Below are 15,487 nucleotides of genomic sequence, written 5' to 3'. Positions count from 1 at the left end.
TCCCCCTCTGGAAGGAAATTCTTTGACGCTGCGTGTCAGAAGTGCGTGCTGTGCACTGACTCGGAAGGACTAAAAGCAAGGGATATTCTAGGAAAATTAACCAGGTTAACCAAAATGTGAAAACATTTACACTCATATCATGTGAAGGAATTAGAATCTCATCAGTGTTTTGGAGAACAAGATTTTGTGCCAGATGCAAATGGGGTAACATTTGTGGAATGAAATGTGAATCATGGTTTTATACACAGCAACACCGCAGTGTAAGTGAAAAAGGCCCTGAAATTCACGTTATCCTGCTAGACCAAGATGAGCATTTTTGGCATGACCCATACCAGGTGACTGAACATAGTTCAGTAAATGAAATTTTAAAAACCCATTGACAGGAGGGCTTATGATAAGCTGTCAGTTTCCAGTTATTTTTTCAACAAACACTCAATGAGGATTCCATGAGTGAGTGTTTCACCTTGGTGGGAGCCAATACGGAGACCAGATATTATAATTCATATAGCTCTAGTATTGCTTAGGGTACTTATCAGTATATTTATTTATTACATAAAGAATAAGAAATATAAGTAGTAAAGGTACAAAAGTTGTTTCATATGGCATATAACATTAAAAGTAAAACTTATTTCTAAGACTTCGTCTCAGTCTTTGGATTAAAAACTAAAGTGCCACTTAGTTGTTCATTCATAGTGGAGTAGAAGGGTGAGCACATAAGTGTCGCCAAGCGCCATAAGATCTCCAGTTCTACTCAGCTTCAGGCTGAGGTCTCCAGCTCAGCATCCTTGTAGCAGTCAGTTGTAGGATCTGCAACACAAATAGAGGATCTGGACTCACTCAGGTGGCACAGAGGTGGTCGGAGCTTGGGTTTCCCTGAGGTGGTTTGTAGGACTCAAAAGTTATCTCAGACCAACCCTGGAGAGGTGATCTTTGGCCCATGATATCCCACGAGCCAGATCCAGAGGGACTGAATTCCTACTGCTGCTGTCTGCATAGGGTGCTGTCTGTGACTAAGAGTGTCTCTAAATTTCCAGGCAATGGGCTGTGACCTGATTGCTAGATTGGGCACCTTTCAAGTGAATGTCCTCTGGAGAACGAAACTGATGCAGAAGAAAAGGTGGGCTCAAGTCCTCTAGAAAGAAAAGGCAGAGGCCCATCTCCCTGGGCCAGGTGAGGGGCAGGAATTCTGAAGGGAGAGGCGTGGAAGCGATAACCTTGCTCCCTCCACCCTGGTCCTCAACAGCATCCAGTGGTGAAAGCCTCAGATCAAAAAGGGACCGATTCCTGGAGCTCTTTCCCTAATTAACAGTTTCATTCTAAATCAAACACTGAGCTTACTGGGCAACCCATTTTAATATAAAGTGACTGTGACGCCAAAATCATATAGTTTCTTACATTAAGATATTCCAACATGTAAGTATTACAAAACACTCATCATAATCTAACAAGAGTTATTACTTAAACAATATAAAATAAATAAGGGGACTTAAGTAACATGCAGTCCTCTCTGATTTTCTCATTCCTAGCAAGCCCTGCAGGGAGATTTCCTTTGTGCTTTGTGTTTGTTTGAATTCTACATACATGAATAAATTCTAAAGAAGTACAGCTTGAGAAAATGAGTGTGAGCTGAAGTGGGACGAGGAAGGAAACTACAGAGGCTTAGGACCCCAAGGCTTGGGCAGCTGTGACTCAGGTCCCACTGAGGTAGAAAACAGGGCCTCAGTAGCTACCCTGTTTGCCTGAGAGTGACCCCACTGTTCTGGGTTCTGGATTGAATAATGGGCAGCCATAAACTCATGCTTTCATCCTCATCTGCACACCTTTGGATGTGAACTCATCTGTGAATAGGGTCGTCAGAGATCTTACTAGTGAAGGGGAGGCCAACCTGCATCTGGGTGACCTTAATCCTATACGCTTGGAGTCCTTCCAAAGAGAGGAAGACTAGACAAATTCAGAGCAGGAGCACTGGGAGACAGATGAAGACAGATGATCAGGTGATGGAAGCAGAGGTTGAGTTATGTGTTGCTGGCAGCATCAGGGAAAGCATCATCATGCTGACACCTAGATTTTGCTTCTAATCTCCTAAACTGACTGTCAATTCCTGTGTTTACCCCAGTTAATCACTGGTATCAGATAAAGCAGCCCTGACCAACTAACTCAGGCTAATTCACCCCTTCCCTGTGAGAACTGGTGGCACTCTAGGTCACTCCACAGTGTACACCACACTCAGTAAGAAAGACAGGAGGATTTGGCAGGCCTTAGGTGGACTGGGAGGGCAAACTTTGGTCCTGAAGAGGGCTAGAGCCCTCTCCTACAAATTAAGGAGCCAAGGGAAGGCATAGCTGATCAGCTTTAGGGCTTACATGGAAAGCACTTCTACTCATGGGGAGAGATTCTCAGGGCACCCTTCACTTGCCTGTGCTCATTTTCCCCCTCAGATTCCTATCTCCGCCTCCATATTCACACACAGCTGCAGGCACTCCAGCAAGCTCCTCATGAACGCTGAATTTCCTGAAGTGGCAAAGAAAGTTAGTGCATGTGGACTTGTTTCCCTTCCCTCTTCATCCTACCCACTACTCCACACTAACATCTCTTCTTCCTCTTCTTCCTCTTCTTCATCTCTTTTTACATCATTGATTCCTTCTGTGCATTCCCGGAAAAGAAGGTCGATGTAAACAGACTCCTCCTCCTCAACGAGTGTAGACAGCTGCAGGGTAGAGAACACACTTGCTTTTCCAGAGCCATATGTGGAGGAACACGGCAGTGAAGGGAGAGCCCATCCCAGAACAAACTTCCCAGGGGCCAACCCCACATGATGTGGGCCAATGCTTCAGACTTCAGCACAACTTCTCGCCTGGGCCATTCAGGGACACACCAGTTGATTTATGGTGCATAGTAGGGTTGGAAATCCATGCAATGTTAAAACACAGTAGGTGAAGAAGGTGGAGAAACATCTTAAAAACATTGCCAATTGTATAACCTCACCTTCCTGGAGGCTACCAGGGCCTTTGAGATGACAATTGTAAAAGGAGGGGGAAAGAGAAGAGCTACGAAGAAATGCTTACAAAGAAGAAACAGGAAGATTTTAAAATTAGGCAAGAAGAGGAAATAAATTACATGCATATTGCCATTCTCTACGTCTGACTCTTCTGAGTCCGAGAAAAACGCCTCTGAGTGAACCATTGCGGTGACCGTGATAGGGTGACCTTGCAAAAGGAAAGGAGAAAGTTAGGGTTCAGGGGAGAATTAGAGCCCCTATTGTCTTTGTCATACCGTGACCTGAGCTTGGCACCCAATTCTGTCTGTATCACCCCAACTTTCTTTGGGCCTCGATAACGTCTCCTGTGCCCTGTGTGGTTGGCCTAATGTCAACAGGGTCCGTTTACCAGACCTCATATACTATAATTCTGGGGAGGAATGCCCATTTCCTCCTTGTCCTCAAAGAAGGCAGGCATATTCTCTATGTCTTGCTAAGCATGATGTTGGTTTCCTTTCCATCATCTTGCCTCAGAAACTCCCTGCCTCTCCTCTCTCCCAATACTGCTTATTTCCTTTATTCTTGTCTTCCATTCACATTGTTTTTCCTTATGAGAACACAGGGGAATGATCAAGTGTACCATGCCACCCTCTCCAATCAATGGATTGGCCAATTACCAATTCAACCAATTCCAGATGCAACACTCGGGATCTGGAGTTGAATCAGATCTTGTGGAAGAGAGCTACCACCAACCCCCAAAATCAAGTGATTTTTGAAGTGTCTGGTATGGCTTTAGGTGTGAAGCAAACATTCTGTCCTCCCAACATCTCCATAGGTTCCAAAAAAAGCGATTTAGAGAGGATTAACAGGAAATTAGACATAAAGTAACTTGTCCACGTTCCCTTATCTTGCAGGTGTGTTAATAGCCTTGTGTAGAATGTGTGGCCATTTAAATGAATTGAGCCTTCTAGGTTTCATCAAGCCTTCTTAGGCCTGAGTACCTTGGGTGCTTTGAGAAGCCTGCGGAAAGGCACAGGGAGAGAAAGGAATATTGCTTGAGAAACAGGGCACTGCTGACCATAGCACTGAACTCACAGTGCAGGAGGAAACCTGTGGCCCTGCTGCCAAGAGGCTCTGATTTGGGCATACTCAATTCCAGAGCACCAGCCCCGTAGGACTGTGAGAGCCAGTGTGTGAAACAAGTCAGCGGCCCATTCACACAAGTCCTCAGAAAGCCTGCTGGGCTTTGGAAGCTCTTCTGGGGCAACTGGAATCAAACCATTCTCAGTCGTAATTAAATTTAGGTTTCCAAACTACACTGGCATTTTGCATTTGGGTAGGAAGTGCAAAATAGTAGTGAGTTCAATAATGTGCTTTAGCCACACCTCTCAGGGACACAGGTACATGCTAAGCCCAGAGAAAATGTTCTTCATGGCTTCCAACCCATGGTTAACCTTTAAAGCAGGATCCGCAGTAAGGATGGAACATGAAGAAAGTTAAAACTAGATCTAAAAGTGCACGGGATGAGGCCCTACTTCTCAGGTGCCGTCTGTCACTAGCTAAAAACACTTTGTCCCAGGTCCAGGTGAGAACCTGACCCGCTCCATTGAAGTTCAACACTTAAATCCAAACCACGATTTCTTGTATCAGTTACTATGGGATGCTAAGCAAAGGAAACCAAAGTTTTGTTGTCAGACTGTTGAGAAGACATGAAAAAACTAACCCATGGGAAGTTAATTTTTAAAAAAATACATGGAAAGTTCATTTAACACACAACACACACAAAGCTCACGGTCATTATATCTCCTACTTTTATGTTATTGAAAACGAAAAGATGAAAGCAGGCCCTCATAAATATTTCCTATACTTTCTAATGTCATGCCCCCTTCCATAGACTCCAAGGCACCAGGTATAACTACTGATCTTGGTATCTTCTCCATTGGATCCTTCCTTGAGAATTGTAACCTACCTGGATTGTCGTCTTCGTCATCGCTGCTAGTGGAGTCATACTTGCGGTCCGCAAGCCAGTCTTTAGGAAAACAAAGATCCGCAGGAACGTTATTAAGGATTGGGCCACTCCCATCCCTCCCTTCTTCCTTGAGACCTTGCTGGCTACCATAGGAAAACCCAGCTCTCTGCCCTGGGTTCTAAGACCTTCCTGGGCCCCTCTGGAGCCTGAGGCCTTAGCAAGAAAGTGCAAAGTGCTTGCAAGTGAGGGAGAGGAGGGGAAGGTATCAGCTCTCAACTTCTCACTCCCTTATTTAGCTGGAAAATAGAGCACTGACCTCCAATCTTGTCACCCTGAAATTATGACTCTTTGGACATGCTCTGTCTTAGATGAGTTCAAAGCACAGACCTAGTGCTAGACTCTGGGTTGCTGCCTTGGGGAGCATTTTGTGAGGATGCACATGTTCCCTTCTGCATCATCCCTACCACAGCTACCAGCACAAATGGGTATTGGGCTTTAGCAAAACTGCAAAAACTAGAATCTGCTCTAGATGCCCTGGCTGTGTGAACTAAAATGACAAATGTTGACAAATTCATAGCAGAACTTTAGAGACTCTGCCAGGCAGAAGAGACTTGAAGAAAATGTGTGGATTAGGAGTCAAAGCACCTAAAATCTCAAGTTCTTTGGACTGTATCCATTAAATGTCCAGTTCTGAAGACTTTTCTTCACCTTCTCAAAACTGCCCTGTCTCATACGTTAATGAATGGACATGTATGTCTGCCTTTCTTTCATCCTGACCACTCGAAGTGCTATGAGGTATAAGTAAAGCCTTATAAAGCTTATTATTAAGCCAAGACATATTATTACATCCCAAAAAAAGGGTCCTGTACCACATTTCCGTCCCTGTAGAGCTTCATGAAAATTTTCTTTGATGTTGATGAATTATTCTTGAGTTATTGAGGTATACTTGACATATTGTAAGCCACACTACATATTGTAAGCCACACTAACGTAGTACATAATTTGATAATATTTGACATATATATTTATCCATGAAGAGATACTGATGGGATTTATTACAAAGAAAGTTGACACTAGTCGTTGTGCTGTTTGGTGTTTGAAAAATCCAGAAAACTCATTAAAGACTCACATTTGTACACATGCCCATTGAGAATCAAAACATGTATTCTGAGAATCACATCACAAACATACACATGTAAACCCACACCACTTCCATGCAGACAAACACAAGCCAACTAATCAGTACTCAACTTCTTAAGAAAGACAACCCTAGTTCTTACCTGGAATATCCATTTCATTCACCACACCCAAATCCTTATTCCCTCAAGGAGGTTGTCATCAGGAACCTCTTTAAACTCAATCGACAAGGAAGATTCATGTTTTTCAATATCTGAACTTTTTCTCAGCAAATGTAGGATTTCAGAATACTTACCATTGTTGCTTGCTCTTGGGACTGGCTGCAATTTTACAGAGAAGATAATGCCGTAAGGATCAGAACTTAATCTACAGTGCTACAAGAGGCTTGTGTTCTCTTGGTGACTTTAGAATACAAGAGGGAAAGAAGGAAGTTAAGGAAAACCAAAAGCAGGTGTAAAGCATGAACAGTCCTGGATGATGCATTTTTCAAGTCCATTTTGATTACTAAGTACAAAATTCTTAATTCCAGGTGAAAAAATTTCTGCTAAAGAATGTCCTCCTGCCATATGGTTTATAACCTGATGCTGCCATTTATGATTGCCCCCTTCAAACTGGGATTAGCTCCTAATACATGCCCACTGAACACTGACGCACCAAGCATTTGAACCTCTCATCTATATTGTACGTGGTCAAATTTTCGTAACTGAATTGGATTAGAAATGAAAGAAGCCAAGAATGCAGTGGTTCTATCTCAGATAAAGAAAGTTGGCCTTACCTTGGTGTAAGTAAATGGAGTGTGCTCTATTGCCTGGGCACTCAGAAGTTCCTCCAGGAGGCCCTCCGGGAGAGCTAGGAGAACAGAGGAATAGCATCAGTACATTGGGGTAGTTGCTCTGGGTTTAGTCAAGAAGCATTGCTTGACTTGGACGAGGGATTAGAATAACAAGGAGGCAGGTATTCAGCAAGCCTAAGTGAGCTGCTAAGGAGTGGAAGGAGGGCAACAGGGAGGAGCAGCAATACAAAGGGAAGCAGTCCTTGGCACTGTAGCTAAAGACATCCCAAAGCACCATAAAAGGAACCTGCAAAGGTACTAAAGAAGAGGATGTTGTTCAATGACAGTTTCTTACCACTCCTCCTGCCCATTTTGAAGCCCAATGTTATTGTTGAACTTTGAACATTTAAATACTTGTAAAGTGTGCAACTATCATGGGATATGAACAAAAACCCAACCCACCCAAGGGGAACACAACTGCTGAAAGTACTGTACAATGTGGACATTTTTCTTCCTCTAAAACAGAAGGACCCCTCTATTATGCCCACATGGAAGGTAAAATCAGGATGCTTTCCACAGTAAAGAAAGCATGAAACCCCTAGTTTAAATATCTAGATATTTTTAAAAAAGAAGTAAAGTGATACCAAAATACATACCGTTTTCACTTACTCCTGAAGCCACCTACAATTAGAGAAATGAAAACACTCTGAGGACTGGAGCAGGCTGTATAGTGTTTGCACAGTTGGTTTACTCTCTTGCTGCCTTTAGAAAACTAGGTGGGAAACGGGTTGAGATGAAGGCCCAAAAAGTAATTGTAACAGACACTTGTGGAAAGACACAGCATTTCCTGTTTTATGCATCTCTCCCATCTATTGAGGAGGAAACCTAGCCCTGTAATGTAGGGGGGACTCCTTGAAGTTCCTCTTGAAGCAGAGATGTTAGTAAAAGTTTCCAAATGAACACTCTCCTGACTAAGGAAATCATAGACATCACCTATAATTATTTGGTCTGATTTTCATATCTGAACTCAATTGGCAAATAAAACAAAGAAAAAAAAATAAAAACCAAAAAAAAACTTAAAATCAGCAATTTGACAACAGAGAAAGAATGGGTGACCATACCTTGGAATTTGATGGAACCTCCTCATCTTCCCTCTCACTGGGGGACTCATCCAGCAGGCCCTTAGGGGTTCCCGGGAGGACACAGAGTAAATGTCAATACATTGGGCGGTGTTCATGGGTTACTCAGGGACCTACCCTGACACTGCAGGGGGCAAGAAAATAGGGACCTGAGGGGTAATAAGTCTGTAAAAATATGTTGCTGGGCCATCCTCCTTGGTGGAAGAAGGATGGTAAAGGAGAAGAGGAACAGGAAAAAAATGAGAAATGAAAACTTTTTGTCTGTGTACCTAAAGGTACCCAAATTCAACATGATATATTCAATCTAAAAATAGTATTAAACAGATGGTATTACTTACAGAGCTCCATCACTTTTCCTTCCTGTTTTTTTTAATAGTTGTGTTTTTATTATTTTCTTTACGATTTACTTTTTATTTCTCTCCCCTTCCCCCCCCCCCCATTGTCTGCTCTCTGTGTCCATTCACTGTGTGTTATTCTGTGTCCACTTATATTCTTGTCAGCATCACTGGGAACCTGTGTCTCTTTTTGTTGTGTCATCTTGTTGCGTCAGCTGTCCGTGTGTGTGGTGCCACTCCTGGGCAGGCTGCGCTTTCTTCATGCTGGGAGGCTCTCCTTATGGCGCACACTCCTTGTGTGTGGGGCTCCCCTATGTGGGAGACAACCCTGCATGGCACTGCACTCCTTGTGCGCATCAGCACTGCACATGGGCCAGCTCATCACACGGGTCAGGAGGCCCTGGGTGTGAACCCTGGAACTCCCATGTGGTAGGTGGGCGCTCTGTCCATTGAGACAAAATCTGCTTCCCCCTTCCTGTTTGGAATCTAGACTTGTCAATGCCCTTTTGAACTTTCCAAGGTCATTTCCATCTCCACTAATTCAAAGTGCTCCTACTACAATACTAATCTGTTGTGTAGTGTTTTATTTATTCATTTATTGGTTGACTGGATTTAATTCTAGACAAGGTATTCTTTTGTATTGAGTCACTAACATGTGTCATAAAGATAATATTTATAGGGTTTGTCATAGTACTCATGGACTACCATTTAAAAGTACCCAATGTTCATATGATATTTTTCCTTCATCTTCCTTTTCATTACCATGTTTTTGTATTCATTGTGTGATGTGCCTCTCCATGATTATATGAGCCATCCCACAGTGGGAGAGTTAGGATCGATTGAAGGTTGAGCATGAATCTCTGTGCTAGCTATAAGGGAAACTTGAAATAAGAATGATGAACATGAACCTAATGGCTAAGAGGGAATTTGAGTTCTTACTCATTACTCTTCCTCAAATGAGCAGCTCACAGAATGATTTTTTTTTAATGGCTTATGGTGATAACGTTATTAAATAGATGAAAATATCTCTCCAATCCTTGTCTGTCTGCTCGGGCCATGTGCTGAGCTGTGACCCAGTACTGGCAGCGATTGGCAAGCTTGTCCCACTGAAACCTCACGAGTCTGAGAGTCTGTGAGTTTACCAGCAACATGTGGGGCTCTCTATGTGTTTTTCACACTAATAACTGTGAATAAGTATCTTGTAAAATGCACCTGCTAACCTGTGTTATGTGACCCCTGTGAATATCTAATACATGAGTGTCATGTTTAGGAAATGCCATGGGCACCTACATTTATATAGGCAGTGGAAATTCCTTCATTGTCACTAGTGACCCATACCTGTGATTAGGTAATATTCAGTAGTTCGGAGTAGTAGTATAGGGGTTACATGCCTCAGTCCAAATCTTGTCTCTACAACTTAGGAATTTGAAATCTCGGGTCATTAACTTATGCCCCTCAGAACCTGGCTGTAAGGGATAGGGAGAGTTTACATAATTCCAGGAATGATTCTAGTGAGATGTTTACAGGTTATTATATGCAATATGTGCTGTGGTAATGTGATGGTGTTTTAGAAAGGTTTCAATGACAGTTGTCCTGTGTATGTTGGACCCTTCACTTAGGGAAACACACAGCAATGCCCCAACACACACCTTCTCAATCCCTCCAATAGGCTTCGCTCATACACACTCCATGACTGCCATAGACACAAATCCATTCGAGTGAAGTGAATACATCTACTGAGTGAACAATAGAGCATGACCACATTCCTTATCAGGAGGCATTAATGTTTAATGTTTAACCATACCTCAAAAAATCCCACCAGTAACTGGAACCACCCTGGCTTTCCAGGCAAACCTAGGATCAATGCCCTGCTTGTCTAATCCAAAATTACCTCAATTCAGCAATTCTAGATATGTACCTGTTTGACTTTCTCCTGGGGCCACCTGCAATTAGAGAAAACCTTATGAGGATCAGATCATGTTTCAGCTGTTTGCAAAGGATTTTTGCTTGATTTGCAGTATTAGAAATTCAGATGTGAAGTAGGGGTCAAGCAAACCTGATGAGCAGGTGTAGCAGACACACCAAGAAAGGCATGAGCTTTTCCTGGACGCACATTTGTTAAATTCAATTTGGGTGGCGATTACAAATTCTTAATCGAAGGAGAAAAAAATTGTAGCTGAGCAAAAGCCTACTTTGTCAACTTCTGCTCCCCTTTGTGGTTGATCTCTTCAATGATGGATCAGTTAGAAGAGCCCCCACATGATGCTTCCCACCCCAAGGAAATGGAATATTTCATCTAATATGTTCATGGTTAAGTATCCTCATCTGATATCAATTACAGTGGAAGAGACCAAAAAATCAACTTTAGACCAATGACTAGTAAGCTCACCTTGGCTTTAAATGGGACCTCTTCATCCTCTTGATCACTTGGAAGTGCCCCCATCAGTTGTTCCTGGTCTTCTAGGATGACACAGAATGACTCAACACATTGTGTGTGTTTCTCATAAATTTCAAAGTAAATTTACAGCCTTGGACAAGACTCTTAACTGTGTAGAGGAGGTAGTTTATCAAGCATGCTGAGAACTGCTGTGGGACCATCTTCCATCATGAAGGAAGGATGCAAAGAGAGCAGCCAGAAAGAAACAAATATATATCCCTAGCTCTGAAGCTAATATCAACCTAAACCTTCTGACCATACCCAGTGTACAAATGGCACTGAAAAACATGCTATGCTTCAGTGCCTGAGTCCCACCATCCCTCCTCTTTATAGTATATCTCAACTTAAGTGCCAGTATCTTCTGGACAACTGCAAATGAATTTCATCTCCACGCCACATATACAGACACAGCATTTACCATTTGTTCTACAGAAATTTATCACTTGATTAGAAGCAAAGTATTCTGGTGGTCTGGATTCCATTCCATGTAATGCATTCTATTGCATTTATTCACTAACCCATTGGGATAAAGATAACATATCACAGAAGATTGGGAATACTAAAATCTTACATTTAAATAGCAACACTTATTAATTCCAGTCTTTCTTTTCCACACCAAGTGTGTGTAGCCATTGAAATATTGACCGTGCATCATTGGCCATCAAATATGGGATAGCCATTATGTAGGGACATACAGATTGAGTGTCAACACCCACAAATGCAGCTCTTTAGGAACGTTTCCACAAGGGGTTTGGACACCAGGTTAAGAACCAAGATGTGTCTGCATTCTTATTTTTCAAAGACCATCTTGTGGGACTCGTGATTTGAGTGCCTATCGTGTCCTTTGGGATGATGCTGTCATATGTACTAGATTGTCTTCCCGATGCCTATCTGCTTCGGGTAAGTTCCTGAGCTGTGACCTCAATCCAGTTATCATGGATCACGTCATCCTATGTGATGCCTCATGACTCTCAGAATTTGGAGCTGCTCATTAGCATGTATGATTACTGTGTCCTTTGAGCACTAATAACTGTATCAAAGTCTGTGGTAGCCAGCACAGGTACTTGGCCTAGGTCATGTGACCACTGAGGCTACTTTATAATGATGGGCAGTTTTGGTCTCTTTGTAGGCTCATGTAATTCTGGTGTATGCATATATACAGATGCTGTAACTCCCTTGTATGGTTTCTAGTAAGCAGATGGTTGAGTGGCAAGTTCAGGTCTGTAACTCAAAGTATTATGACATGTGACTAGGTTCCCATTTAGTACCATCCCATTAGCAGTGCAAGAGCTTGGGATATTCACCTTTGCCCTCAGTTTTCCATCTGTGTTGTGGTCATAGAAAGCAAACCCCAGGTCCAGCTTTGGTGAGTGTGGAACAAGTTCATGTACATAGAACGTACAGTGGTGATGGGGTATATTTGAGAAAACTGTCCCTGTTGTCCCTGGTAATTGTCCAGTCTAAATGGGATATAACATCTGGGAAACTGCTCATGGTTGCCCCCATATGCACACACACAAAGTCAAAATTACACCACAGAAACTCACACTAGGCCCCCCAAACCCCCATGCATGCAAAGCCTGCACAACCTAAAGAGACCACAGACAAAACCACAGACTGTAGGAACAAGGGCAGATTCCCTTCAGAGAAACCATTTCATCGTCACCATGATGCTTTGTCCAGGATGTCCCCAGCTGAAGGTTTTCTGGAAGTTCCTTATTTCCCCTCTGTTTTACCCTCGGATGTGGGATTAGCACAGAATACCTACCGTTTTCACTTTCTCTGGAGTTCCCCTGGAATTGCAAAAAAGAAAACACTATGAGGATCCTATGATGTCGAGTAGCATCTTCTCAGGTATTGGTGATTTTATGAAAACTGATAGGAAGCATTCGTAAAGTCAAAGGCCCCATAAATAAACATGGAAAATACATTAGGAATGGCTCAAGTGTTGCCTCATGGATATGACTTTCCAGACCATTTTGATGGGAGTTACAAAAGTTCAAATCCAAGCAGAATACTGGTGCTGAGGCACAAGCCCATTACCATATGCTATATAACCCGGTGCTTCAATTTCTAATGCCTTCTTTATCAGGGCTCTTTTGGTAAGAGAACCCTTCCAAATATCCTTTCCCCTGACCAGTGGCTGGTATCTATAATTCACACCATCATATATTATGATATTTACTCAATTGAAAAGGACAAATAAGAGAAAGGAATATTTCTGTCTTAGACCAAAACAGATGACCTTACCTCAACATTAGGTGGAACCACTTCATCCTCCCTGTCATGAAGAGGGTTCTCCACCAGGTCTTCCAGGGGAGCTGGGGGGGGGGGGCACACAGAGTAACAGTCAGTACAGTGGGGTGTGGCTGATATTATTCAGGGATCTTTGCTTGACCCAGACAGGGGCTTGCAATGTGCAGGTCCGTGGTCAGGAAACAGGGACTGTGGAGTTACCCAGACACACTTCATGGAAGAAGGAGACCAAAGAGAGGAAATCATGGGCATCAGAAATAGGACCCTTGGCTTTGTAGTTAAAGAGAGTCTAAATCAGTGTGAAATAGCTCACGAACAAGTGGTCCTAAAATGTACAATATGATACAGTGATATGGCTCCAACTCTTATCTGACCCATGCTGAAATCCAGCAAAATTGCTGGAATCTCATTGACATCATGAGATACTGCTTCACCCTCACAGATCTTTGTTGACCTTGAGTTTCTCATCTGTTCTACAGGATTTTTAAAAATTTTCAACAAGTTAACATCTACATAACATAAAATTTGCCAGTTTACCCATTTTTATCTATACAATTAATTTACTGTCATCAATTAATTACATGTCCAATGTTGTGTTACCATCCCTTCAAACATTCAATTCCAAAATTTTCTCATTACCTGAAACAGAAACTGTAGCCATTAACCAATAAGCCTAATCTCCTATCTCCCTAGCCCCTGGTAATAAAGTCTAATCTCCTTTTCTTTCTCTGAATTTTCTTTTTCTTATATTTCAAATAAGTACATCGATACACTGTCTTTCTTTCATCTCTTCCTTATTTCCTCAGTATAGTGTTTTTAAGTATCATGCATATAGTAGGGTGCATCAGAACTTCTTTGCTTTGTGTGGCCCAGTCCGTGGAGATGGTTTTTTTTTTTTTTTTTTTTACTGATTCCCCTATTGCTGGACACTTGGGTGGTTTGAAACTTTTGGCCATTCTGAATGATGCTGCAACAAACACTGAGTTTTCAAATACCTATTTGTGTCCCTCTTTTAAGTTAAATTCTTTTTATACATAGACCTAGTTGTTAGATTGCTGGTCCTATGGTAATCCTGTGTTTTTCTCAATGAGGGATTGCAAAACTATTTCCCAATGTGGCTGATCCATTTTACCTTCCTTCCACCAATGTATGGGCCTTCCGGTTGATTCACAGCCTCACTTATATTTGTTATTTTTCATTTTATTTTCTCTTAAAAACATTAGCTACCCTACTGGATATAAGGGGCACCTCATCGTGGTTCTGACTGGCATTTCACTGAGGATTAATTATATTGAGTATCATTTCTTGTGCTTATTATCAATTTGCATGTATTCTTTCAAGATACATCTACTCAAGACTCAGCTAGTTTCCAACCCAGGAGTCCACACTCCAAGTTTACCTGCTTTGCTTAACAACAGCCACATTATTTATGTATCATCTCCCTTTTGAACGAATCTGACAAAGCTGGCAAAGATCCTATTGTTGACAGCCTAAGTGTAATGCCTGTTCTTCTGAATGGATGAGTTTCCTGACTGTTAACAGAGACCCAGTCAAGTGAGATGAACAGCAATTACAAATGATAGTGGTCTTATTTATTATGAAGTCCTTTGTCCCAAAATGCATAAAAATATCACTTTGGATTATGTTTTACCTTAATTATAAGTGTCTCAATTGATATATTTGCCAAGTCATGGAATGAACCATAACTTAACTTTGAACAGAGTTCTGAGTGAAGAATTAGGAGACCTTTATAGTGACCCCAATGTTGGCAGCATCTAAATGGGAATATATTTCTTCGCTGTGCTGTATGTGTGTTTGTGTGGGGTGGAGTGGAGAAAGGAGGGGTGGAGAAAGGATTGGGAGAGGACTGTTTAGAGAGGTATAATAAGACACTGACCAATATTTTATCAGGGAGTGCTCCTGTGCAGTGCCTACACGATGACTGAAACAGTGATTAAGGCATCTAGGAAATGGGTAATTTTCAAATGACACTTGAAGCAAATGACAAAATAATTTTATGTGTAAGACACCAAGTGTTTATCATAAAGTTCCAATTCTTTGAGTAATTCTCAAAGAAAGAAAAATGAAAAGGTATCAGAAGACAATGTAAATACCAAAGCATTTGCAACAAAGTTTTCATGAACTCAAAAGGGGAAAAGAAATAAAATTAAACCTCCCCAGAAACATGAAACATTTCCCTAGCCAGAGAGCACATTGATGTAGAAATAGGCATGTAATACCATTCCCAAGCTCCCTTATCCAACCAGCTAGTGTCCCTGTAAAATGAGAAGGGACACAGAAAGAAACAGTAAAGGGAGAAGGCTATATGAATGTGGAGGCAGAGGCTGGACTCATGCAGCTACATGCCATGGATCACCAAAGATTGCCATCCTCCACCAAAAGAGAGGGAAAGCCAAAGGAGAACTCTTCCCTTAGGGCCTCCAGAGGGAGCATGGTGCTGTGAC

General features: G+C 42.0%; 1 protein-coding gene across 2 annotated transcripts; it reads right to left on the bottom strand.

The window, feature by feature from the left end:
- Positions 1-520: 520 nt before the first annotated feature.
- LOC131274086 (uncharacterized) lies at positions 521-13,081 on the bottom strand. Of its 2 annotated transcripts, none has more exons than XM_058279079.1 (13): positions 13,017-13,081; positions 12,535-12,559; positions 10,719-10,789; positions 10,248-10,272; positions 7,977-8,036; positions 7,512-7,536; positions 6,859-6,932; positions 6,379-6,403; positions 4,947-5,006; positions 3,118-3,206; positions 2,589-2,707; positions 2,417-2,511; positions 521-807 (listed from the first exon to the last, which is right to left on the bottom strand). In XM_058279079.1, exons 3-13 carry the CDS (start codon positions 10,742-10,744, stop codon positions 758-760), a joined length of 648 nt encoding a protein of 215 aa, XP_058135062.1. In that variant the 5' UTR covers positions 10,745-10,789; positions 12,535-12,559; positions 13,017-13,081; the 3' UTR covers positions 521-757. The 2 variants fall into 2 exon arrangements, with proteins under 2 accessions (XP_058135062.1, XP_058135063.1); XM_058279080.2 differs by having other exon boundaries at positions 10,719-10,786; positions 13,017-13,052.
- Positions 13,082-15,487: the final 2,406 nt, after the last annotated feature.

Source organism: Dasypus novemcinctus, chromosome 17 (assembly GCF_030445035.2).
Source record: "Dasypus novemcinctus isolate mDasNov1 chromosome 17, mDasNov1.1.hap2, whole genome shotgun sequence".
Lineage (NCBI taxonomy): Eukaryota > Metazoa > Chordata > Mammalia > Cingulata > Dasypodidae > Dasypus > Dasypus novemcinctus.
Note: the sequence above shows the minus strand (reverse complement) of the source record. Positions and strands in the feature narration are given on the sequence as shown.